We start from the raw sequence: 25,687 nt of genomic DNA on the forward strand, positions 1-25,687 counted from the left end.
ATCTTTTAAATAGTGAATAACTTGCAAAAATTAGTTGTTCCGATTTTCGAGGTTATTCATGCAATGCGGAAATTTAGAATTTCAAATTTCTGCATGAATAACCCCATTAAATCGTCGATTTTTTCATGAAACGTGGGGATTTTTTGGGTTTTAAAAACTTCTAAAATCAATTTTTTGGTTAGAAAACACCTGTAATTTCTGATATTCATTTTTGAGCATTTTCTCTATTTTTTCAACTGAAATTAATGAGATTTTCAGATAAATCAAGTTATTTCGGACTGCAAACTACAATATTATAACACTTTTCAACTCAAAATAGCCTTTAAATTCGTTTTTTTTTCACGCTCTTTCCCCCATTTTTCCCCATTTTCCGTAACATTTCTCAACTTTCTGCTCAAATTCAAAGAAAAATTGCAGAAAGAAATAAGAAATGGCATCAGCATCAGGTGGAGATGTACCAGCGGGTCGAGAAAAAGATAGTAAATATCGTGCATACGCAAAAGCCATCGATCAGGCGTTGAAAACATTCGAAACACCCAATGAATGGGCTGATCTCATTTCGGCACTCGGAAAATTGGCTAAAGTGGGTTTTGTTAGTTGGAAGAAATTTCTAGAAATTCAAAAAATTTATTAACATTTTAGTGAAATATACATGCTATTTGCAGCCTAAAATACTAAATTTTTACTATAATTTTTATTTAAAAATTCAATATTTGCACAACTTCTAACATTTTAGTTCCATTTTTATTGTTTTAAATATCAAATATTATGGAAATATTCTGATTAAAAATACTAACATTTAAAATTCTAAATGTAACTGTTACAATGAATTAACACTGTTACAATATTGAATATTGAATAAACATCGCATTTTTCAATTTAATACTGTTATTTCTCGAATAAAGTTTTTAAAAATTTAATATTTGATGTTTACAGGATAAATTATCCTATTTTATTGAAATCAAATATCAGATTTTTAAAACTTTATTCAAGACATAACAGTATTAAAATGAAAAATTCGATGTTTATTCAAGTTTTTAACAATGTTAATTTATTCTAACAGTTATATTTAAAATTTTAAACGTTAGTATTTTTAATCAGTAAATTTTCATAATATTTGATATTTAAAACAATAAAAATGGAACTATTGAATGTTTTCATATAAAACAGAATTATAAATTACGCTATGGAATTTGTTTTTTTTAATTTCATATTTTAAAATGCATGTTCCTAGCAAAGAAATTATAGCAATAAATTTTTAAAAAAAAATCTATTCAGGTATTCCAATCAAACGCTAAATTCTGTGCGATACCAAATCGGGTAACCGTCGCGAAACGTCTGTCACAATGCCTTCATCCAGCACTCCCTATGGGTAAGGTTTTTTAAGAAAAATGTCATTAAAATATGGAAAAAAAAACTGAAAATTGACACAAAAAGTCAATAATTTGCACAAAAATTCGCTTTTCAAACATTTAATTTGAATATTTTCCAAAATCTGTCAGACTACAAACTACAAACTTTGCAGGTGTCCACCTAAAAGCCCTCGAAACGTATCGTCAAATCTTTGAAATTCTCGGGCCGAATAAGCTTCCCGAATGTCTATATCTATTCGCTGTCGGCCTATTCCCTCTAATGGATCACTGTGGAATTAAGGTTAAATCCGAGCTATTCACAATATTTGAGAACTATTTGGTACCACTTGGAGCAAATTTACGGCCCGCATTGCCCGGATTCTTGGGTGGAGTTTTGTTGGCGTTGGAGGAGGGAACAGAGTTTTATGAGAGGTAAGAGAGAAAGAGAGAGAGAGAGAGAGAAGACTACAAACTACAAACTACAAACTATAAACTAAAAAAAATTCTGAGCCTCAACCAATTTTGGTGAGGTTAAAGAGTACAAACTACAAAAAAACTGCACTTACCAGGAATTATTTGGGTTGCAAGAAAAAAAAACAATTAAAAAATTCGGCAATTCCACAAAACTCTCCATTGCACCATGTTATTCCAAAATTTTCCATTAAAAATTAGTGTTAAAATATAGAAAACCACTTAATTTAACTGAAAATCATATTATCTTCAGCTAAAAAATTAGAGAAAGTGCTCAAAAATGGCCTGAAAGTTGAAAATTTCCGCTAAAAAAATTGGCAACTTTCAGGCATTTTTGAGCATTTTCTCTAATTTTTCAGCTGAAAATAACACGATTTTCAGATAAATCAAGTGATTTTCTATATTTTTACATTAATTTTTAATGGAAAATGTTGAAATAATATGATGCAACGGAGGAGAGTTTTGTGGAATTGCCATTATTTTTTGAAAAAAAAAATATTTAAAAAATCTTTTTTTAATGTCAAAATACCACAAAAACCCCAAAAAATGAGAAAAGTCTGTGCAAATTTGTTGTAGTTTGTAGTCTATCAAGATTCTTTTCAGATCCTTCATTCTTCTGGATCGAGTCTGCGAAAAAGTAGGCCCACGGGCCTTCTACGCGTGCCTCTGGCAGGCAATTCTCGGCTCACCGCCCGTTCGATTACCCGCCATGATCTACGTGAACGCGAAATTCGACAAATTAAAGAGCCTCGATGATCAGATTCATTTGGTTGGAGATCATGTTAATCATATGGTACGGCGGAGTGTTACCCTTGAAGCGAAATTTTGCGATTTTTGCGCCAAAACTATGGTAACAGGTCTCGACACGACAATTTTGTTAACTGCAAAAAGGTGTGCGCCTTTAAAAAGTACTGTAATTTCAAATGTTCGTTTCTGTGGAATTTTTAGCTATTTTTCAATAGATACATATATCTTTTTCGAAAAAGAGCAACAAAAGTCGGAAGTTACAGTGCTCTTTAAAGGCGCACACACTCCTTTTCGCATTTTTCAAAAAAAAAAAAAGTTGTCGTGTCGAGACCTGGTACCGTGTTTTTTGGCGCCAAATTGCGAAACTAGACGAAATTGTGCAAAAATTTGCAAAATTTTCCCAAAAACTGCAAAAAATTAGCCAAATTTTTCTCAAAAAATGTGCAAATTTTGTACAAAATTTGTCCAAAAAAAGTGCAAAATTAACGTGTAAAACTATTGCAGGTAGCCGCCCTGTGTGCAGTAGCCGATGATACAGGTTCTCCACTTGTTCAACGGTATCTTTTGGATTTCCTAGTCGCCGCATTTCCATTGGATAGTACTAATCTGACGAATGAAGATTTTGTTCAACTTCTCCGAAGATGTCTTTTTGTAGTGCTTCGGAGAGATATGTCATTGAATCGACGTCTTTATACGTGGCTTATTAATCGAAGTGGAGAGACGAAAGGTGTCTCAGGTACAAACTACAAACTACAAAATTTTAAGCTATTTTTTGAAAAAAAAATCCCAATTTCTAGCAAAAAAATTGGTTGAAAATGGAGATTTTTAGGATGAAAACCTGTAAAGCTTCCCAAAAAAATATGTAGTTTGTAGTCTCTAAATAATTTTTTTCTAAAAAAAATCTGAAAATGACCCCAAGTTTCCTGAAAATTGCATTTTTTAATATTGGAAAATCGATTTTTTTTTTGAAAATTTCGGAAAAAAGTGCCTTTCTCATACAATTGATTAAAAAAAAACATATTTTGACGATTTTTTGTTGTAAATATTTAAGGAAAATTATAATTTTTCTAGCACAGAAGCTACAGACTACGAAATTATCAAGCCGCGGAGCCAAAATGAGCTCTAGGCAGACTACAAACTACATTTGAATTTTTATCGAATTTCGTTAATTTCGATAAAAAAACTTAAATTTTCTTTTTAAAAAATAAGAAAAAGGCCGAAATTTATGGATATTTTTTGAAAAATCGATTTTTTTTTCCGATTTTTTAATTTAAAAAATCGAAAAAAAAAAGATACTGAAAAATAATAAAGATGCTCCAAATTTTAAGATTTTCTTCTAAAAATCGAAAAAAAAATCCAAAATTTCCAGGCCTCTCACTCGGCGGACCCGATGACGGAATTGAGCTCACATTTTTCAAGGAACGAGTGCTCGGCCTTGTACACGGAGCTCTTGGTGAATATCTTGCTCTTGACACTATCGAAACTCCCTTTGCAAATCATCAAAATTCAATGTGGGGAGATCGAAAAGAAGCGGAGCAGGTCCAATTCGCGGAGGTTCGAGTATGTCGGCTTCTGCTCTACCTACAGGATCGAGCCGATATTGGAAGGACGATTTTGGAAACAGTTTTTGCGGATTTTTTGAAAAAATCTGCAGAATTTCATTCGAGCAGCAACAGCTCCTCACTGAAAAAGAGCCCCAGAAAGATACAGCAAAGTCTGAAAAATCCGCGAAAACCCGGAGATCGAGAGGGTCTTTATCTTGATTTGAATTCGGTGTGCTCTACGTCCAATAAGGATGATGATGTCACTTCTGTGACGTCATCAGCAGCAGCAAATGCCAGTTCTGGTGGGTTTTTGCTGCTGAAAATTGTGATTAAAATTGAAATTCTCTGTAGTTTCTATTGCACAGCATATTTGACGCGCAAAAATATATGGAGGGGGAAAATGTGGTTTCGAAATTGAAAAAAATCATTAAAAATGAATAAAAATTCTATAAAGTTTCTAACAATTAAATTTGTTATTACGGAAACACCGAATTCTGAGAATGCGTATTGCACAACATATTTGACGCGCAAGATATCTCGTAGCGAAAACTACAGTAATTCTTTAAATGGGTACTGTAGCGCTTGTGTCGATTTACGGGCTCGATTTTGGAAATTAATTCAAATCATTTATCAGTAAAATAATATGAAATTGGATTTCAAAGATCGAGCCCGTAAATCGACACCAGCGCTACAGTACCCATTTAAAGAATTACTGTAGTTTTCGCTACGAGATATTTTGCGCGTCAAATATGTTGTGCAAAACGCATTCGCAGAATTCGGTGTTTCCGTTATACCAAATTTAATTGTTACAAAATTTATAGAATTTATATTTATTTTTAATGATTTTTTTCATTTTCGAAACTACATTTTCCCCCTCCATATTTCCAGCTCCGCCACCAGACGAAGAGGATTTGGTCCAAGCACGGAGAATCGATGAGTTATCGAAAACTTTCAATATGCTCTTAAATTCACTGGAACCCGGTTTCTTGTGGACATTTCTTGGTGATTGGTATCGACGGATTGTTGAGAATAACGAATTTGAACGACAGATTCATGATTTTTCGCAGGTTAAAAATTTTCTGATATTTTTTTATTGACAAAAAATTCAAAAAAATTAGAAAATATATTTCTGCCAAAAAATTTCAAAAAAAGCCACAAAAATTGCCAAACAATTTTTTAAAAATATACTTTTAGCAGAACATTTCCAAACAATTTCCAAAAAAATTCAAAAAAAAAACGTTTTTTCACAAAACAAAAACGGAAAAATGTATATCCAAAAAAGCCAAAAAAAAAATTTTTTTTTTAATTTTTGCCAAAAATTTCCAAAAGAATTTTAAAAAAACCAAAACCACGTAAAAAGTGTATATTTTTGACAAAAAAGTCCTTAAACCAAAAAAAAAGTCCAAAAAATCGAAAAAAAAAACATTTTTGACAAAGAAATCCACAAAAATTTTCTAAAATTTCTAGAAAAAAATTTTTGACAAAAATATTCGTTTTTTTTTAACAAAAACATGTTTTCTTCCGAAAAAAAAAATACGAAAAATGTATATTTTTGCCAAAAAAATTTCAGAGAAAAACAAACTTTTTTTTGGCAAAACTTAAATAAATGTTCTACCAATTTGCATTGCAGGTTGTCTCAGTGTGCCTAGAAATGTGCAACGTGGAAAGTGATCCAACAATTCGAACACAACATTTGCCACGTCTCCTGGAAACTGTATTAGAAGGAGTTTCGAACAAGAATCTACTATCATCTTGTGATCAATCGGATCTTCTCCAACTCTACACTGTCTGTCAGAAGCTTCTAGAAATTAGTACTGCACATCCACCATCACCGATTGAAGGTGAGCAGGAGATGGGGTAGACTACAAACTACACTACGTGGCCGTGAAATACCAAAAACTCGGCCACCTATTTTCAATTGGAACAAACGATTTTTCGAAAAATATATTTTTTTAAAACATTTTTCTTTTTTGAAAAAATTGAAAAATTTTCCATTTTCTGGCAAATCAACAAAAAATATGACTGGCCGATTTTTTGCATTTTCTAGGCCACGTAACTGCTAAAACCCTCACAAACTAACCCCCCAAATTCTCTGTTTTATACTCATTTTTCCCCAATTTTTAGTTGACGAAATCGCCGAGGATTCGTTGTCGATGAGCCAGGAGGTCACCGCTATTGAGCATGGTTCGGTTTTTTTCCTAATTTTTAGTTGGGATTTTTTAAATAGAAAATTGGGAAATTTCATCAATTTTCAATGAAAAGTGCCCCAAATTGGTTAAAAGTTGTTAATTTTTGTGCTGAAACCCCTAAAAATTGCCTAAACTTACCGGAAATTTATGAAAAATTATTGTTTTATTCTTGAAACACTTTGAAAAATTCGAATTTTGAATGTAACTATGATTTTGTTTTTTTTTTGTTGATAAAATTATATATTTTTTGAAATTTTTTTTTATTAATTCACTGGTTTTTTAATAAAAAAAAGAGTCCCAAATATACTCTTTGCATTTTTTTTTTCTCGAAAAAATCCTATTTTTAAGATAAAGAGGCTACAAACTATAATCTATTTATAGTAGCTTTTGTAGTTTGTAGTGTCGGATCAGGTAGCTCTAAAACTACAAAATACAAAAATTCTCCAATTCAGATTCTCCAATACAAATTTCGCTTTAAATTTCAAATTTCAGAACGAAGTCAAACCGACGCCTGCCTATCCCAATGCCTATCTGCCCTCTCCGCAATTTTCGAAATCTACACAACTCGACGTGAAGCCTCTCTGATCCCCCTAATCGATGCCTCAACGACACTTTTAAACGCTTTCCTCGAAGTTCCAATCTACTATTTGGGTTTTGGAATTGTCGATAATCCTGGAGACTATTGTCGAGAATCGTCGGAAGAAGTTCAGCCATGGCTCAAGAATATGCTCAAAGTGATTGATGGTCCTGGATGGCTTCGAGAGATGCGTGCTGGCTTGTGTGCTGACGTTTCGGCTCGAGCATCACTTCTGGAACTGCTCTGCAAGATTTATGTGAAATCTGTGCAAGTTTTAGAGCAACACGAAGAGGCTGCACATCGTCCACATGATGATTTTTACGATGAGATGACTCATGTTCTTCTGAAACCACTGCTCGCGAAACGAGATTGTCAATTTATTGAGCAGGGAAAAGTATTCGGAACGTGCGGAGAAGCTGTATGGCTTGGAATTGGATCTAGGAAATTTTGTACCGAACAGCAACGACTTGCGAGGCTTCTCGTCGAACTTCACTCCAGAAGACCTCTTGAAGCTTCCAGTGATGTTGAGAGTATTGTAGTTCAGTCGCTTACTTCTACGGATGATCTTGTATGCTCCGAAGCTGCACGGACATTTCACAGGATTTGGGTCTTGGCACGAAATCTAGAAGATCGTGAACAACAGGGAATTCCATATCAGAAGCCATTCAATCGAGCTGTCATGATTCTTCTCGGTGTGCTCGCCGACGAGAGTGTCGCCAAAACGAGAACTGAGCTGAAAGCGGCTGCGGCAGAGTGGTTCCATGATTGTTCGAAGCATCAGGATTTGCCGCGGATTGTTCAGATGCTGTCGACGATGCTCATGAATCCTGTCACAGCGCGGATCTCTATTCAATACATTCGACAGGAGACGAAAATGACGACGGACACTTGTCCTGTTATTCCAGGTGCATTTTATCGAGAAAAATCGATAAATTTCCAACAAAATTCAATATGTTTTCGTGGAAAATAGACAATTTTCCAACAAAAAAAACAAGCTAATTTTTCGAAAAAAAATCGATAACTTCAGAAAAAGAGAAACATTTTCAGGAAAATTGATACAATTTCAGAAAAGCCAATAAAGACTCGAAAAAATCAATAAATTTTCAGAAAAATTGATAAAGTTTCAGAGATTGATAATTTTCCGGAAAAAATCGATAGTTTCCCGAAAAAAAAAATCGATAGTTTCCCGAAAAAAAATCGATAAATTTTCAGAAAAAATTGATAGAATTTTAGAAAATTCATATTTTTCCAGAAAAAATCTATCGTTTCCCGACAAATCTTCGATAATTTTCGAAAAATCGAAAAATATTCTGAAATCTTTTTTTTTTTTAGGAAAGTCCACAAATTTCGGAAAACATCGATCAATTTTCCGGAAAAATCGATAATTTTTTGGAAAAATCTAAAAGTTTACAGGAAAATCAATAAAATCGGAAAATCGATAAATTTTCCCAAAAAAATGGATAGTTTTTCAGAAAATTTGAAAATTGTACGAACAACTGAATTTTTTTTTTCAAAACATCGAAAAAAAATTCGATTTTCAGCCAATTTTTCGGTATGCATGCGTTAGAAAACTGTTCAATTTATAGTTTGTAGTGAACCCAATTAACTACAAACTATAGCCCTTGTCGTTCACCCTATTGAAGGTGACGATTTACGATACAGCTCCTCGGAGTGGAATAATCTCGATAGATTATTCCCCAGTGATGTGGATATAAGAAGGCGAAGATTTAGCTTTCCGCAATAGTTATTTATTAGAATAATCGATCGGTGGTGGTGAATATTAAAGAAGATGAGTAATTAGTAGCATGAGTTGGTGAAAAGGTCATAGGATCGGTGTATAAACCGAATACAACCACCTCCTAGGTGTGGTTGGTGGAAGAAGTGAATAATATTCAAATCGAAAGGATAGGTGGTGGTTGCGAAATAGTAAAGGGGCGAGAAATCAGTATTTAGCGGGTAGGTCAAACGGGGGAGATCAATAATAATTATACGAGCGCAGCTCGTTACTGCCTCTGCGTCTCTCGTTGTTATCACCCTTCGCGGTGGCACCGCGACACTCCGCCTGAGAAAAGATCCGAATTCCGAAGGGATTTGGATGATCTCATCTGGAATCCACTCGCCAATGACGCGGCTTGTCCTTCGACACTGCTTGGCTCCGACGCTCCTTTGCTCCTCCGACACTGGTACTCCAACATCAGCGATCCCAGCTTGTCCTTCTTATCCCGAACGTTTTTCGACGTGATCGCTAACTTCTCCTGGTCGCTGCTCTTCCGCCTAAGCATCTCCTCCTCGTTGCTGACGAAGATCCGAATTTCGACGGATTCTGGATGTCCCGAAGCCAACTCCATCGTCCGACGTTGCTGCTTCTCTGGTGTATGACGTCTTCCGATCTCCGCTGCTGGTGATCCTCAGAGCGCACGATCCATCCCTTCGTGCGTACAGCACGACACTCCGGGGGAAAAAGGCTCGAAATTCAAAGGAATTTTGAGTAGACTAAACCGTGTAGAACGTTGCAAATGTGCTCGGCGACCACCTTCTCGGCGTTCTTCTAGATCCACGACGACATCCGTATTTTTTGTCATCTTCGACTGTTCCTCTTCGTCTTGCTCTGGATCCTTTGCCTTTTTCGCCTAGGCTCTTTCTCTGAGCGCAGCTCGTTACTGCCTCTGCGTCTCTCGTTGTTATCACCCTTCGCGGTGGCACCGCGACAGCCCTAGACAAAAAATCAGGTCGATATTTTGGAAAACATTGGTTTTTGTTTCAAATTCCCTAATCCTAATCATTATTTTCTTGCAGCCGACATCTCCGCGGTAACTCTTGTAACAATCGATGGAAAACAACGTCTCTACCATGTTACTGGTCAACCTGCCATCGATTCATCATCTACAGAATCCACATGGATCACGGAAGTTCGGAATCGATTGCTCCGAACGTCGACAGGAGAAGATTCAGGCGATCCTTCAGCAGCTGGTGCAGCTGGAATTCTCCGATCGTCATCACCAGATCCTGATGTTGTTCCGGCATTTGATGATGATACAGACTCGCTGGATACACTTTCAATGAGTGATTCAATTGATGAGACAGTTATTCATGTGTTGAGAGAGATTGTAGATCAAGTTTGTGAAGAATTTAATGAAGAAGATTTGGAAAGAGAACGAATTATGACAATGTTTGCGATGGATAATGTTGAGCCGACTGGTGCCAGTTTTAAGTAGGGAAAATTGCATTTTCTATTGAAAAAATGTGTTTTTTTCTAGGGAAAATTGGATTTTTCTACGGAAAAATTGGATGTTTTACGCAAAAATTGTATTTCATATGAAAAATGTGATTTTTCTACTGAAAAGCTGGATTTTTTGCGGAAAAATTGGATTTTTCTAGTAAAAAATAGTGATTTTAATAGGAAAAAATTCGATTTCTCTTCTGGAAAATGTGAATTTTTAATGAAAAATTGGATTTCTCTACTGAAAAGCTGGTTTTTTTGCGGAAAAATATGATTTTTCTACGGGAATAGTGATTTTTTTTAACAGAAAAATTTGATTTTCCCACCGGAAAATGGTATTTTTCTTCTGAAAATGTAATTTTATTCTGAAAAATTAGATTTTCTCCGGTTTTTTCAACTGGAAAATGTTTTTCCCACAAAAATACGCGCCCGATACTCGAAAAATAAAAGTTTTCCGTGAAAATCATCTTACAAAATCCTGTGTCGATTTACGCGGCCTGTGTACTCCCCGTGGGAAAGGTTTTCTAGTTTTTGTCTGACATCTCCAAGAAATTTGCGTGAAAAATCTAATTTATCCGAAAAATTGATTTCAAAAAAACTATTTGTTCCGAGAATTTGAAAAAGAAACCAATTTTTTGCAAAAATTTGGAAAAAAACGGTTTGTTTTCTAGAGAAATTCAAAAAAAATTGGAATTTCGTATAGAAATTGGAAAACCCGGCATTTTTCTCAGAATTTCGATAAAAATCGAATTTATCTTCTCCTTACAACAAAAAATCCAATATAGGAACAAAAAAAAAACGTTTTTTTCCGATAAATTTGATTTTTGAAAAACCGAAAAGGAAAAAAAACGAAAAATTCAAGAAAAATCAATTTTTTTCTAGAAAACTCCAAAAAAATGTTTCAGTCTCCCCCACGATAGTGAAGCTGACGATGAAGTTGCTGAGCGACCCGCTCCAATCTGCCCAGATTCACTGGTTCAACGTGTCAAAAAAGGTCATCGCCGTCAGGATTCCCTTCAAGAATCGATTTTCAACATGACTGACAAGGATCTGAGCGCATTCGACACTTCGGAGATTTTCAGACCATCTACAGAATCAGTGTCACGTGGAACTGGAGCTGGAGCCGCCGCCGCCGCCGCCGCAGCTGGAGCATCATCAAAAGATACAATACTCCCGGGTACTGTATCATCGGCAAGCTCGACAAGCTCAGCTGCCGGTGGAACATCATCGTTGTTCGAGGAAATGCACACACATATGCTGCTCTATGGAGAAAGTGGAAAAGTTGTGGATTTGGCGCGTGCCGAGACCGCTTTCAGAATTCTCACTGCACTGTTGGCACCACGTGGAGCCACTGGAAATCGGATGCTCTTGAATTGTCTTGTTTCGTCTGGAACTACAACGACGTCGGATTCCAGTGCTGAGCACAGTTTGGTGGAGCTTATGAATCGGCATGTTCGAGCGATTCTCGGACAGCATTTCTGGTCGGCGCCCGCGTCCGATGAGGAGAAGCATAAGCATATTACGTTGTTGGAACTGTTGATTACGGTAGGGGTGTAGTTTGTAGTGTAGCTTAGAGTTTAGTTGTAGTTTGTAGTTATATCATTATGGTAGAAGTGTAAAAGTGGTGTAGTTTATGTTGAATAGCGATATAACTAATATAGTTAAGGATAATTGATTATTGCACGTGGTGTCAAAGTGTACCATTTTGGTTTGATCTTCAAAAAATGCGGGAGAAGAGACGCAGACTTTTCAACTAATTTCGCATGGTTAAGCGTGTGCTGACGAAAAATTCCCGCAATGGAACATCCTTACACCACGTGTTATTGTATTTTGTAGTCACCAGCATGGCTATAGATTGTGCAAGCGAATTGTAATTTGTAGTTTCAAACAATTTTACAATACGGCAAAATAAGGCTAGATAATATACATTTTTGCAGATCTCCCTCCACTTCCTGCGTTCCTACTTCCTCAACTCTCCAATATCCCCAGTCACGGAAGCCGACTTAACATCCCTCTGGAAATGCAAAATCTCGGCATTGGAATTCCTGTGCGAACTGTTCCGTGAGCTCTCAGCAATGCTCAATGAGCACGAATCGAAACAATTCGTACAATTCGTGCAGACCATTCTGAATCGATCGAAACTTCAGAAATGTATACTCCATTTGTTGCTCACCGCCGTAGATCATAATCCGATGGAGAGCAGTAGTAGTAAGAAGACGGGCGGTGGTGGTGGTCCGTTGTCAGTGTCGATTAGCAAGTTCAATGAGGGTCTACTGGGAGAATCGAGACGTCTTTCGCCGTTGCTCGCCGCCTACCATCGGAGCCTGCTCACGTTCACGTCTCATGCGATTCGTCTGGAATGTGATATTAAACGGGGATTCGCAACGTTTTCTGATGTGAGCAGAATGACACTTGTGGAGCAATAGTCTGGGCTACAAACTATAGTGTAGTTTATAGTCATCTGAAAACTTATAGACTTGAATGATAGCTTATTACACTTCAATTTGTTTTTTTTTTCTTTGTAGTGAGTAATTTAAATCAGTTTTCGAATACTTGACAACAATCACCATTGGTGTTTTAGGTAGTTCTTTGTAATTCACAATGTGTATTTTGTAGTTATTGTAGTTTGTAGTTAATGTTGTAGTCCTTACCATATTTCCATAGTTCCACTAAAAACATAAATTATTCGGCGTTTTTGTAGCTTTAAATTGGTGGTGTTTCTAATTAGTTCGTTACTGATGGGGTTATTCAAATAGTGTCGGAAAATTAAAAAGTGTAGAAAAATTACGTCACAACTGTATTAAAATACATTTAAAAAATGTATTTTTATACATTTTTCTACATTACTTGAATAACCCCATTACAGTTGATAGTATGCATATTATAGTTTGTAGTTTATAGGTTATAGTAAGTATATATATATATATATATATATATAGTTCATGTCAATATTCCATAAAGCGTATTTTGTAGCTAATGCAGTACGTAGTTTGTAGTTTGTAGTTCGTCTTTAACATGTGATATGTATCTTACCTGAGACGATTCAAAGTGCTGTGTTGCTATTAGTTGGTAGTGTTTCTAATTGGTTGGTAGATTTTCACAGTTGACATCATACATATAATAGTTTTGTGGTCTAAATCCGTATTTCTATTCACATATTTGATTTGATTTAGTTTATTACGATTAAAATCGTGACGAAATAAAAGAAGAATTGTATAAAGACATTGATTAACTAAATACATAATACATAGGAAGATTAATAAAAAAAAACATACGAATAAGTTCAAGCAATAAAATTAATTATCATCTGTAAAAGTTGATTAATTGGTACATGAAATTGGCAATTACAGTATTAAACATGCATAGAACATAATGTGCCAAAATAAGATGCAGTTTGCTAATTTTTAATAGAACTTAATACTCTATTTGGGAAAACCTGTCTAATAATATAGCTATATACACAGTATACATTTATCAATAGTGTGTAGTTTTCTATTCCCATAATCAATTTTATTCCAGGCCAACTCCTCGCACCGTTTCTCCATCATCCAATCCGTAATGAATCAATCATTCAACAATCGAACGTCTCGAGTCGACAATCACGCTTCTACTGTCGAGCTCCGCGCATTTCTGCTCATTTTGCTTAACGCTCTCAAAAAACAGCCGCATCGACACGAAATGTGGCTACAATTCGTCGTACAGATTCTACCGTGGGTCGAGAGGTGCGTAGTATTTGTAGTTTATGTAGTTTCTGTAGTCTTTAAACTTTCAATTTCCAGATCACTAGCGACAATTGTGTGCCGTGTCGTTGAGCAACTATGCAAGAATATGGAGAATGCGATGAGTGTCGCGTACGAGAATCCACCGACTAGTGACGTTGTCGTTGATAGTCCTGGTGATGTACGTGATGAACCGGATTGCTACCCGGCGAATTATTTGGCAATGACTATGGAATTACTTACCACTCTTGTTCATTTCTGTGTTATTGATAGTGTACCGACATCAGCGGTGGCTGGAGGAGCCCCGGGAGTTGGCGGAGCCGGTGGTGTGACGTCATCATCGGGTGGTGTGCAACAGGTAGGGGGCGGCTACAATATATCGAAGCTCAACTGGAGCCTGAGACTATGAGAAATAAAAAAAAACCTTTAAAAAACTACTTTTTTTTTTAACCAAAAAATTTAGTTTTTTGGCTTTTTCAATCGTAAAACCAGAAAAATTGAACGTTATGCAGCATTTTCATGTATTTTTAATTTAACCTACTTAAAAAGTAGGTCATGACCTATTTTTAATTTAACCTACTTAAAAAGTAGGTCATGACCTATTTTTAATTTGACCTACTTAAAAAGTAGGTCATGACCTATTTTTAATTTGACCTACTTAAAAAGTAGGTCATGACCTATTTTTAATTTAACCTACCTAAAAAGTAGGTCATGACCTATTTTTAATTTGCAATTTTTCTGCATTTTTCGGCAATTTTTCTGAATTTTTTTAACATTTTTTCTCATTCTTAAAAAAAATGTAGAAAAATGCCGAAAATGCAACAAAAGAATCAAAAATTCAGAAAAGGACGAAAAAATGTCCGAAAATGCAGAAAAACGACGAAAAATGGCAAAATTGCAAAAAAAAAAAAACAAGTCGAAAAAATCAGAAAAATGCATTAAAGTGCCTAAAAAAATGACTAAAAACCGACAAAAAAGGTGTCACAAAAATTCAGAAAAACTTTTTTCAATGTTTTTGAGATTTAGACTACAAAAACTACAAACTACAAACTATGAAAACTACAAACTACAAACTATGAAAACTACAAACTACAAACTATGAAAACTACAAACTACAAACTATGAAAACTACAAACTACAAACTATGAAAACTACAAACTACAAACTATGAAAACTACAAACTACAAACTATGAAAACTACAAACTACAAACTATGAAAACTACAAACTACAAACTATGAAAACTACAAACTACAAACTATGAAAACTACAAACTTGCAGGTAATCCACGAGAACGCTACTCCAACACCATCATCAACATCAATGGTTGGTCATGCAATGTCAGTTATTCCCGGATCAAAAGTAGCGACAGAACTATTCTCCCAATTGGGAAAAGTATTCTCAATGAGTGGAGACTCTGGCGGTGTCATATCAAAACTCGACAGTTCCCGACAACATGGAAATGGATGGCGTCAAGCACAATCAGACATGCTCTCATCACTTCCACACTCTCTTGCCACTATTTGTAATGTATGGACTGTTGTCCGCAGGGCTCAGCCACCGATTGTACCAATTGGAACGAATAGTCAGTTGAGACGGCTTGTGCTCCATCTCCTATCACCTATTGCTCAATATCATAAGCACGCATTCCTAACGTCTCTTGCGTTGGTTTGGCTCACGCGGAGCACTGCGAAACCTACAGTAACCCTTCGGAAACAGGATCCAGATCGAGCGACGTTTGAGTATTCATCTGCACAATTGGATATTACTAATCTTTTGCTATCACTTCAAGTTATTCCATTTGAGGTAGACACTACAAACTACAACATTTCTCACAAAAAATTGGAAATTTCCAGCGATAAATCGATATTTATAGCATAATATCGATCATTTTAATGAAATCTATAAATTTTTATATAAATTTTAACGAAAAACTGCCCGTTTTTATGAAATTCTGAGATTTTGCCACCACGAAAAATCCACGAAAAATCGCTAATTTTGACGACAATCTGATATTTTCAGTGACAAATCAATGAAAAATCGATAATTTTAATCGAAAATCCATGGAAATTGAACAAAATTCGAAATTTTCAGCTAAAAATCAATATTTCTTGAAAATTGATTTTTGTAGCCAAGAATCAATTATTTCAACTAAAATCGATATTTTTTTGAATGAAAATTGGATAATTTTAGTTAAAAAAAAAGAAGCGATGTTTGAATAAAACAAAAATTAATCTTTTCTGCAAAAAAAAATTGTTTTCAGCGATTCTGATAAAAATTTGATATTTTCAGTGAAAAATCGATACTTTTTTGTCGAAAAATCGATATTTGAATGGAAAATTGCCAAAATTCCGCCAAAAATCGTTATTTTTAAAGGAAATTGGTTAGAATACAAATTTGAGTTATAACGTTATTATTCTATAAACTACAAACTACAAACTACAATTTTCCAGGATCTCATCTCATCAGTCAACTCAACACTCCGTGAAGCGTCATTCAAGGCGAATAAAGTCGGAATCACTACAATCGACAAAGCGAATTTTCCAACCGAAGAGCCCCTACTGGAACTTGTTCATTCATGTGTTTCAGCTGTACTTCAGACACAGCTCCGTTTGTGTTGGAGCTCACTTTTATCCCTATTCTCAGAAGCTCCACTTTCAGCGCTCTCTGCCAGAGCTGTTTTCTTACTTTTTGTGTGAGTACAGCCGCGAAACAGGAAGAACTTGGAATTTTTGGACCGAAAAAGTGAAAAAATTTCGGTTTTTTATGGAAAAAACTAAAAATTTTGACGATTTTTCACAATAAAAACTCTTAAAAAATGAAATGGAATTTTATTACTTTTTGGAGTAAAAATTTCAATTTTTACATTTCTGGCAACAAAGAAACCAAAAAATTGAATTTTTACGAATATTCACACATTTAGCAATTGAAAATCCATCCAAAAAATTAAAAAATTTCAAAGATTTACTACTAAAAAACCAAAAAAATTGTGGAATTTTAAAGATTTTTCACCGGAAAAGCAGAGAATTTCAATTTTTAGCTAAATATTTTACGACTAAAAAAAATAAATATTAAAATTATCTGAATTTTTCTTCCAAAAATCCAGAAAAAACATTGATTTTACGAATTTTTTGAACTGAAAACCCCTGAAAAATTGAATTTTGAAAGATTTTTAGAACAAAAAAGAAAACATTTTTATTTTCCGAAAAAAAGTGAAAAGAAATTTAATAATTAAGATTTTCCCAACTTTTTTTTAGCAAAAAAAAACAATTTTTTCGTTTTTTTGTTCACCGGAACACTAGAAAACATTTTTCCCCCATTTTCAGATTCCTGAATGACTGAATTCGACTGAAAAACCGGCAAAACTACAGCGATTTTTCATTAAAAACCTAAAAAAATTGAAATTTCCACGATTTTTCGATGGAAAAGCCGGAAATTTTTATGCTTTGCTATTTTTTCTTTGAAAAATACAGATAAATTTAAAATTTTGACATTATCCAACTGAAAGCCTAAACGAAATGTGAAAAATCCGAAAAATTGTGTAGTTTGTAGTCACTCTGAGCCTCAATCAATAAGAAAGAAATGCTCCATTTTCAAAAAAAAAAATTCGAACTGAATCCTCCAGAAAATTGAAATTTGGGAGACTTTTTGAACAAAAAAGAACACGATTTTTCTACCACCAAAAACCCATAAAAATGTATATTTTTACAATTTTTCAGCAAAAACTGAAAATATTACGCGTTTTTTTATCATCGAAAAACTAGAAAATATATTTATTTTTCCTCATTTTCAGAATCCTGAGTGACTTTGTGAAATGTGTTGGCGGTGCGTACATTGTTGAGGACAAGGCAATGTATCGTAATGTGCAAGAAGTTTGCTCCCGTCTAGCAGAAGCCGTCAATGCAATTGTCGGTTGGCAACTGGAAACAACCACTTGGCTTAAGCGTACTCTCGTCGTGAAGCAAGATCATGGATCTTCAATATCTTCAAGTATTCGATCAGTTGATCAGAGTCCGATTATTGAAATTCAAAGTTCAATGTCGAATGTATCAGGAGGAGGGGGATCATTGGATAATCCATCTGGAAGTACACGAAATTCAACGTTAAGCCTTATCAATAAACCTGGAGGATCTATTGGAACTGGAAGTAGTGTTACAAGTACTTTGGTTGACTCAAAAAGTGAAAATATGAAGATTGAGAAGAAGAGCTCGTCGAATTTGAGAGCATCCATTAAGGATACCAATAACAACCGTCGTGATCCCGCACACAGTACTCAAGCGTTGTTCTTGTTGGCTGAACGGTTGACAGGTGAATATGGAGACCTTGAAATTCGAAAAAAGCTCGAGGAGAGCTTCAAAATGAGTATAATCATGACCATGTTGGGTCCCGCCACGAAAAGCTACAGTAACCCGCTGGGTTTCCGTGGTAGTACCTGAAATTGAAGCTTTCGGCTTTTTAGAACCTAAACTCCGGAGAAAAAACTCGCGGAGAGCTTCAGAATGAGTATAATCATGGCCATGTTGGGTCCCGCCACGAAAAGCTACAGTAACCGACAATATTTTCGTGGTGGGACCCAACCAAGTTATGATTATACTCATTTTGAAGCTCTAGACATTCTGAATACGAAAAAAAAACTTTTTTAAATATCATAATTTAGAAAGGAACAACTACAGTAACCCGCCACGAAAAACCTGTTCTGGTTACTGTAGGCCGTCGTGGTGGGACCCAAATTATTCACATTTTCAAGTTTTTCCGGTGCACTAAATTAGGTCTCGAAGCGATTTTTGTCTGATTCATTCAGATTTTTGAATTCAGCTCACCTTCGTGTTTAATCATGACTAGAAAACTTGGGTCCTGCCACGAAAAGCTACAGTAACCCGCAAGGATTTTCGTGGTGGGACCAAACGATAGCTCTCTAGAACCTAAAATGACAATTTTTGGGTCTTGAAACGAATTGTTTACTTTTACAACGCTTTTAGGCGTTTTTGAGCGAAATATTTGCAAAATTTGGGTCTCGCCGCGGAAAGCTACAATAACCCGCTGGATTTTCGTGGTGGGACCCAGATTTCTAGGACCAATTTTTTATTCAAAAAATTAGCATTGAAGTAGTATTTTCTGGGTCTGGAAACCAAATTGGCGCTTTTTGAGCGAAATATTTCCACAATTTGGGTCCCACCACGAAAAACTACAGTAACCCGCAAGGATTTTCGTTGTGGGACCCAATTTTTGTGCTGGGACTTATTTTGAAGCCCTTTCAACGCATTCAATAAAAACGAAAAATCAATTTTTCAGACCTCCTGGACTCGGTGAGCAAATCAGATGAAAAAGACAAAGTACTACCGACACTTCAAGCAGTTTGGGCGAATGTTGTACCCTACCTGAAGGCAAAAAACGCTCGAAATGCTCGTTTCTTCCTTGCAAGCTCTCAACTACTTGCATCAATGTCATCGTATTCCTACATGAGACCTGTATGGAAAAAGACAACGCTGGATCTTTTACTCGATTCAGGATTCTTTAAAATGGATCATTCAGCGTTGAAACAGTGGCTTGTCGTTACAGATCATCTTATGACACATGATAGAACTAGTTTTAAGGTAGAAAATTATGGGAAAAATTGAGAAAATTGGAAAAAATTGACTCTAAAAAGTAGTTATTCAACAAAAATACTCTAAAAAACATGAATTTAGCTATAAAAATTGGTTTTTTCGCCAAAAAAATCAATTTTTTTAGTAAAAATTTTAAAAAAATTTCCATTAAAATTGTAAAAGCAATTGTCAAATGTTTCGATTTACGGGGCTTGTGTACTCCCCGAGGAGAACATTTTAGAGTTTTTGGGAAAGTTCCTTGAATTTTAGCCTTTTGTATCTTTATTTTACATTTTTTACTCGCTAATTTATCTGATTTTTGGGCTAGAAATTTGGAAAAATTGTAGAAATGTACATATTTTAATGGAAAAATGTTGGAAAATTGCAAAAATTTAAAATTTTAATTTTAAAAAACATGGAAAATTTTTTTTAAAGCAATTTTTTATGGAAAAAAATTTCAAAAATTGCAAAAAATATATAATTTTAAGGGAAAAGGTTCAGAAAAATTGCAAAAAAATGTAATTTTTAATAGAAAAAACATGAAAAACATTGCAAAAAAAATGCAATTTTAAGGGAAAAGATTTGGAAAAAATGGCAAAAATTCAATTTTTAATCGAAAAAATTTGGCTAATCCAAAATGTTCTTTTTCAGGATCTTCTGAAGAGTATCTCATATTCTCCGAACACCTCCTTCTCAATTATGACATCAAAAGAGCAAGAATACGAAGCACGTGCTCAGGCACTGAAACGACTGACTTTTGTCGTTTTTGGTAGTCAATTAGATCAATATCACGGGCAGATGAATGATATTCAAGGTACAGTTGTTTTCGCTGTAAGACCCAAATAGTGTCAAAATCGGAAAAATGGTCCAAAAAATGAGAGAAATCCAGTAAAAATTAATTAATTTTTTTTTAAAGTTTCCCTCTAGAAAAATTGAATTTACACGATTTTTCCAACTGGAGACCTCAAAAATTGCGATTTTTATGATTTTTCCAACAGAAAACTCATGAAAATCTCAAATTTTAAGGTCTCCAATTGGGAAAAATGGTAAAATTTTCAGTTTATCAAGATTTTTCGGTTGAAAACCCGTGAAAACTCAATTTTCTAGAGGAAAAATTAAAAAAAAAATTAATTAATTTTTACTGAATTTCTCTCAATTTTTGGACCATTTTTTCCAATTTTTACACTATTTGGGGGGTCTCACGGCGAAAATAGGCGTTACGCATGATTTTTATAATTTTTGAAACAAAAAAAAACCCCCGAAAATGTCCACTTTTTTCAGAACGTCTCTCGGATAATCTTCGAGTTTCCCAATCTCCGGTTATCCGTTCAGCCGTATTTCTGTGTATTCGAGTACTTCTTCTCCGACTCCGCCCACACAGTTTGATTGGTGTGTGGCCTATTATGGTTACAGAGCTCGTTCACGCACTATCACAGCTTGAACAACAATTACAAAGTGGTGAACAGGATTCGGGAGCCACGGCGGCGTCTTCAGGTAACCAAAAAAAAGAGGCCCCACGAAAAGGGGATCTGCAAAAAGGGGATCTGCGAAAAGGGGATCGGCAAAAAGGGGATCTGCGAAAAGGGGATCGGCAAAAAGGGGATCTGCAAAAAGGGGATCTGCAAAAAGGGGATCTGCGAAAAGGGATCTGCAAAAAGGGGATCTGCAAAAAGGGGATCTGCAAAAAGGGGATCTGCGAAAAGGGGATCTGCAAAAAGGGGATCTGCGAAAAGGGGATCTGCGAAAAGGGGATCTGCAAAAAGGGGATCTGCGAAAAGGGGATCTGCAAAAAGGGGATCTGCAAAAAGGGGATCTGCAAAAAGGGGATCTGCAAAAAGGGGATCTGCGAAAAGGGATCTGCAAAAAGGGGATCTGCAAAAAGGGGATCTGCAAAAAGGGGATCTGCGAAAAGGGGATCTGCAAAAAGGGGATCTGCGAAAAAGGGGATCTGCAAAAAGGGGATCTGCGAAAAGGGGATCTGCAAAAAGGGGATCTGCGAAAAGGGGAGCTGGCACTGTGCCAAACGCACAAAACGCTTTTTTATTCTCATTCAACGCACGACTTTGTTATAACCACACTCCGTTATTACGCATCGCGCGTTGTTTAGCGTAAAAATACAAAAAAAATTCGTGCGTTGAATGAGAATAAAAAAGCGTTTTGTGCGTTTGGCACAGTGCCAGCTCCCCTTTTCGTTGCTCCCCTTTTCGTGGGGCCTCAAAAAAAAAAGGGAAATGGAACCAGGAAAGGGGTGGAGCCTAATCACGGTCACGCCCACAAAATGGACACTGAAAAACAAGAAAAAAACATGTTCCGACAGAACTTTGCTTCTTCATACTGAAAAATGTAGGAATGGCCGGGGAAAACCTCGGCCATGTCGATTTACGAGGATTGTGTACTTCTCGAGCAGAAGATTTTGCAGATTTTTACTCAAAATTCTTCATTTTTGGACTATTTTCGCCAATGTTTTTCTCTTTCATCAAGTGATTTAGGTGAATATCAATATATTTAGCGTTAGAAAACAAACAAAATTCCAGTTAACAACATTGATTTTCACCTAAAAAACTCAAAAATTAATAAATTGAGGCGATTTGAATGTGTAATGCAAAAAAATTGGTCCAAAACCAAGTATTTCAGCCAAAAAAATTCAAAATCTTCTCCACGGATAGTACACGAGCTCCGTAAATGACGACACATGGCTGTGTAAGAGGATTTACACGGCCATGTAACCATTTTCAAGTGTTAGAAAGCATATTTCAGCTGGAAAATAGGTTTTCTCTGGAAAAACCCGGTTTTCCGGTTGAAAATCTCCGCTTTTCTAAGAACAATACATTTTTCAGTACAAAATTATAATTTTCTAGTGAAAAAAAGCGTTTCATCATAGAAATTAACACACATTTTCTAATAAAATTTAATATTTTTCCAGTAAAAAAATTAAAAATTCTCAAAAAATCACTAAAACTTACCCATAAATAAATACCCATTTGGAGTATTTTTTTTTCGAGAAAAAATTATAATTTTCCAGTGAAATATCATAGTTTTCCATTAAACAATCATATTTTCTCATCAAAAAATTCAATTTTTTGGCTTAAAATGTATTTTACATGAAATTTTACACTTTTTCTAGTTTTTCTAGTAAAAATATCCGAAAATCTCGAATTTTCACCTCTAAAGTACCCATAAATGCCCATTTGGAGTACCTTGTATCATTTTCTACGAAAATCTGAAAAAAATAATTTAAAAACTGATTTTACCAAAACAAAACTATAATATTCTAGTAAAATATCACATTTTTCTCGTTGAAAATTCAATTTTTATGGCTTAAATGTATTTTACATGAAATTTTACACTTTTTCTAGTAAAAATATCTGAAAATCTCAAATTTTCACTCCTAAAGTACCCAAATATACCTATAAATGCTCATTTTTCAGATCAATGGATGCAACTATACGTGGCCGCTTGTAAACTATTAGAAACTCTGTGTACTCTTCCAGCCGGTTATCTCTCACATTTCCAAATGTTTCACTGGGCATTTGTATCATCTGTATCAGCTGATAAAACTGAAATATTCAAACCATTTGCCGAGAGAATTAATGATTTACTGGCGAAAAAATACGGAGAACTGCTGACGCCAGAGACGATGAGTAATCATACGGCTTCACTTGGTGCCGTTAAAATTCTCACGTCTTTTGAAGAACTTCGACCATTCTTTTATACACTTGCTAATTTGAATAAGTCGGTGCCTGAGAGCAATGTGAGTTTTGCCGCGGAGCCAGGAAAATGAGCCAAAAAATGGAAAAATTGAGGAATTTTAAGCTAGAAAATTATAAAATCCCGTAAAAAAATGTTTTTTTTCTCGAAAATCAGCTAGAAAATTGAATTTCCCATGGATTTGGAATTTTTTTTTCTATTTTTTATTAATTTTCTACTGAAATTGAGCGGAAAGTTATGAAAAACGAGAAATTTTGAGCTAGAAAACATGGATTTTGTAGTTTTTTTTTCGCTAAAATTGAAGGCTTTTTGTCGGAAATTCGAAAATCATGATTTTCTTATTAAAAAATGAAGTTTTACCTAAAAATTGCCACTGAAATTGCATTAAAAATCGGGAAATTCGATAGATTTCGACCTAGCAAGGTTTTCTTCCCAACAAAATCAATATATTTGGTGAAATTATATAAATTTTCACCGAAATTGCTTGAAAATCATAGTTTTTCACTGAAATTTTATGAATTTTCGGCTACTTTTGAACCAAAAACTGTGAAAATTCAATTTTTTCACCGAAATTTGGCTGAAAATAGATATTTAGCGAAAAAGTTTTCTAATTAAAGGCGCATGGATTTATCACGAATTTCTACCATAAACTTTTTCTCGCTTCGAGACCCATTCGAGTAATTCCGTGCGCCTTTAGGAAGAAAATTAAGGAAAAAGTGTTTTTTGTCGAAAAACTTGTCAAAAAACCGGAAAATTGAGGAATTTTGAGCTAGAAAATTATAAAATTCGCTGTAAAAAAATCAGAAGTTCCCATAGATTTTGAAATTTTTAAGAAAAAAAGCGATTTTTATCGCGATATATCGAAAAACTTGCCATTTTTTAACCCAAATTTTTTCCAGAACACACTCCGCGACGCTCACGCTCTCTCCGGAAGCCTTACCTACAAAAACGCCGTGGCCCGACTCGAATCGGCTCTCTACGTGGATTTTTCTGAACATTTGCAATTTTAAAAGTGTCTGTGGAAATGGAAATATCATTCTAATTATTGATTATTGCTTTAAAATTCCCCCGTTTTTCTCCTAATATCATTTTTTTTCGTGTACATATCTCGTGGAAATTGTGGAAATTCTCCATTTTCACCAATTTTCCGCTTCAAAAATCCCACCCTTTCCCCCTCCCCGCCTGTGATACAAAAATCGATTCATTTCTTTCTTTCCCCGGATTTCTTTTTTTTTGTTCCAGATTTTATTTATTCTTCCGCTGCTACTGGGTAGGCAACATTTTTATTTCCAACTTTTTTCGACTTTTTTTTGTTCCAATTCCGAGTGTTTCCCTGATTATCGATCGAAATCCCCCAGATATACGATTTATTGCAATTTCTTTAATTTTTTCTGCGTTCCTTCTCTTCTCCCCGTCACTGCTTTCGTATTATTATTACTGTTCCTATACATGATGAAATAAATATACACGTTTGATTGGGTTCTTTGCTTCCTTTTTTGGAAGTTTTTAGAACAACTGGCAAGAAAATGGCGAAGAATGTGCGAAATTTCGGATTCAAGTGGGCGAAAATTCGAAAATTTCGAATTTTTTGACAAAAGTCGAGAGTTCCGGAGTCATATGGCAGCCAATTAGGCGAAAAGTTCAATATTTTGCGGGAAATTCCCAAAAGCCGAATCCACAGGCCCAGCTTAGCGATACGATGATAATTCTCAAGTTTTTAACACATTCTTCCTGGAAAATAGATTTATACACGTATTATATTATAGAGAAAGCTGAAATCCTAAAAAGAAAGTAACAAAAAATATGAAAATTTTCGAATTATTCGCTCAAAGATCGCCCTTCCTTCCTCGGAATCTCGATCTCATGTCCACCAGTGATCGCTTGCAGTCGGTGAAATTTTGGAGAACGGCGAAACATTTGTCGGGTACACTTCCGTCGCCACGTGCATCGATGCATTCCTTCGCAGATCGAGCTTGAACTTGCACACAATGCGAGTTTTTGATGCATTTTTTGAGTGCTTGACGTAGACGATCACACGATACACCGGTCTTCTTTATCTCGTTGAATTCGTCTTCTTCAAATTGTTGGGATTGGGAGTGTGCGGTGATTCCGGCCATTTTTCGCGGGAGTTTGCCTGAAAAATCGAATAAAAATTGATTTTAGAAGATATAACTAGTTTTAAACAATAAAATTTAAGTAAATTTCAGTCTTTTTCACAATTTTATCACAAAAAAACGAGAAAATTCAATAAATTCGCACAAAAATTGATTTTATTTCATTTAAATTTTGAAAAATAATTAGTGTCGATTTACGGAGTTGGCACGGTGCCAAGATTTGCAGAATCGTGGCGAGACCCACAAAAACCTATAGCAAAACATGCGCCTTTAAATGGGATTGGGGTGCAGCGCCATTTTAGGATTTTTGTTGTTTTCTTCGCAAAATTGTTGATTTTTCGTTATTTTTTTTGATTTTCTAGGGAAATTTTCAATGTTTTATTGCTAAAATAATTATTTTTGACGTGATGAACTTAAAGTTACAGCTTAGAATCATTAAATTTTGCGAATTTTGATAGAAAC

General features: G+C 35.1%; 2 protein-coding genes across 2 annotated transcripts; one reads left to right on the forward strand and one right to left on the reverse strand.

Moving 5' to 3' along the window:
* The first annotated feature begins 417 nt into the window (after positions 1-417).
* pad-1 lies at positions 418-24,585 on the forward strand. Its single transcript, NM_060851.7, has 23 exons — positions 418-583; positions 1,279-1,372; positions 1,526-1,784; positions 2,427-2,616; positions 3,075-3,306; positions 3,940-4,416; positions 5,003-5,181; positions 5,745-5,955; positions 6,239-6,298; positions 6,796-7,785; positions 9,677-10,091; positions 11,006-11,645; positions 12,038-12,496; positions 13,620-13,822; positions 13,880-14,177; positions 15,100-15,624; positions 16,272-16,513; positions 17,612-18,126; positions 19,111-19,412; positions 20,055-20,217; positions 20,685-20,897; positions 22,832-23,154; positions 24,011-24,585. Exons 1-23 carry the CDS (start codon positions 431-433, stop codon positions 24,119-24,121), a joined length of 7,254 nt encoding a protein of 2,417 aa, NP_493252.3. The 5' UTR covers positions 418-430; the 3' UTR covers positions 24,122-24,585.
* A 352-nt stretch (positions 24,586-24,937) lies between these two features.
* Positions 24,938-25,228, reverse strand: coa-5 (Cytochrome c oxidase assembly factor 5; the record flags this gene model as incomplete). The annotated part of the gene is made up of 1 exon (NM_001381236.1): positions 24,938-25,228. The coding sequence occupies one exon, from the start codon at positions 25,226-25,228 to the stop codon at positions 24,938-24,940; it is 291 nt and encodes a 96-aa protein (NP_001366668.1).
* Between the last annotated feature and the right edge of the window lie 459 nt (positions 25,229-25,687).

Source organism: Caenorhabditis elegans, chromosome I (assembly GCF_000002985.6).
Source record: "Caenorhabditis elegans chromosome I".
NCBI classification, from domain to species: domain Eukaryota; kingdom Metazoa; phylum Nematoda; class Chromadorea; order Rhabditida; family Rhabditidae; genus Caenorhabditis; species Caenorhabditis elegans.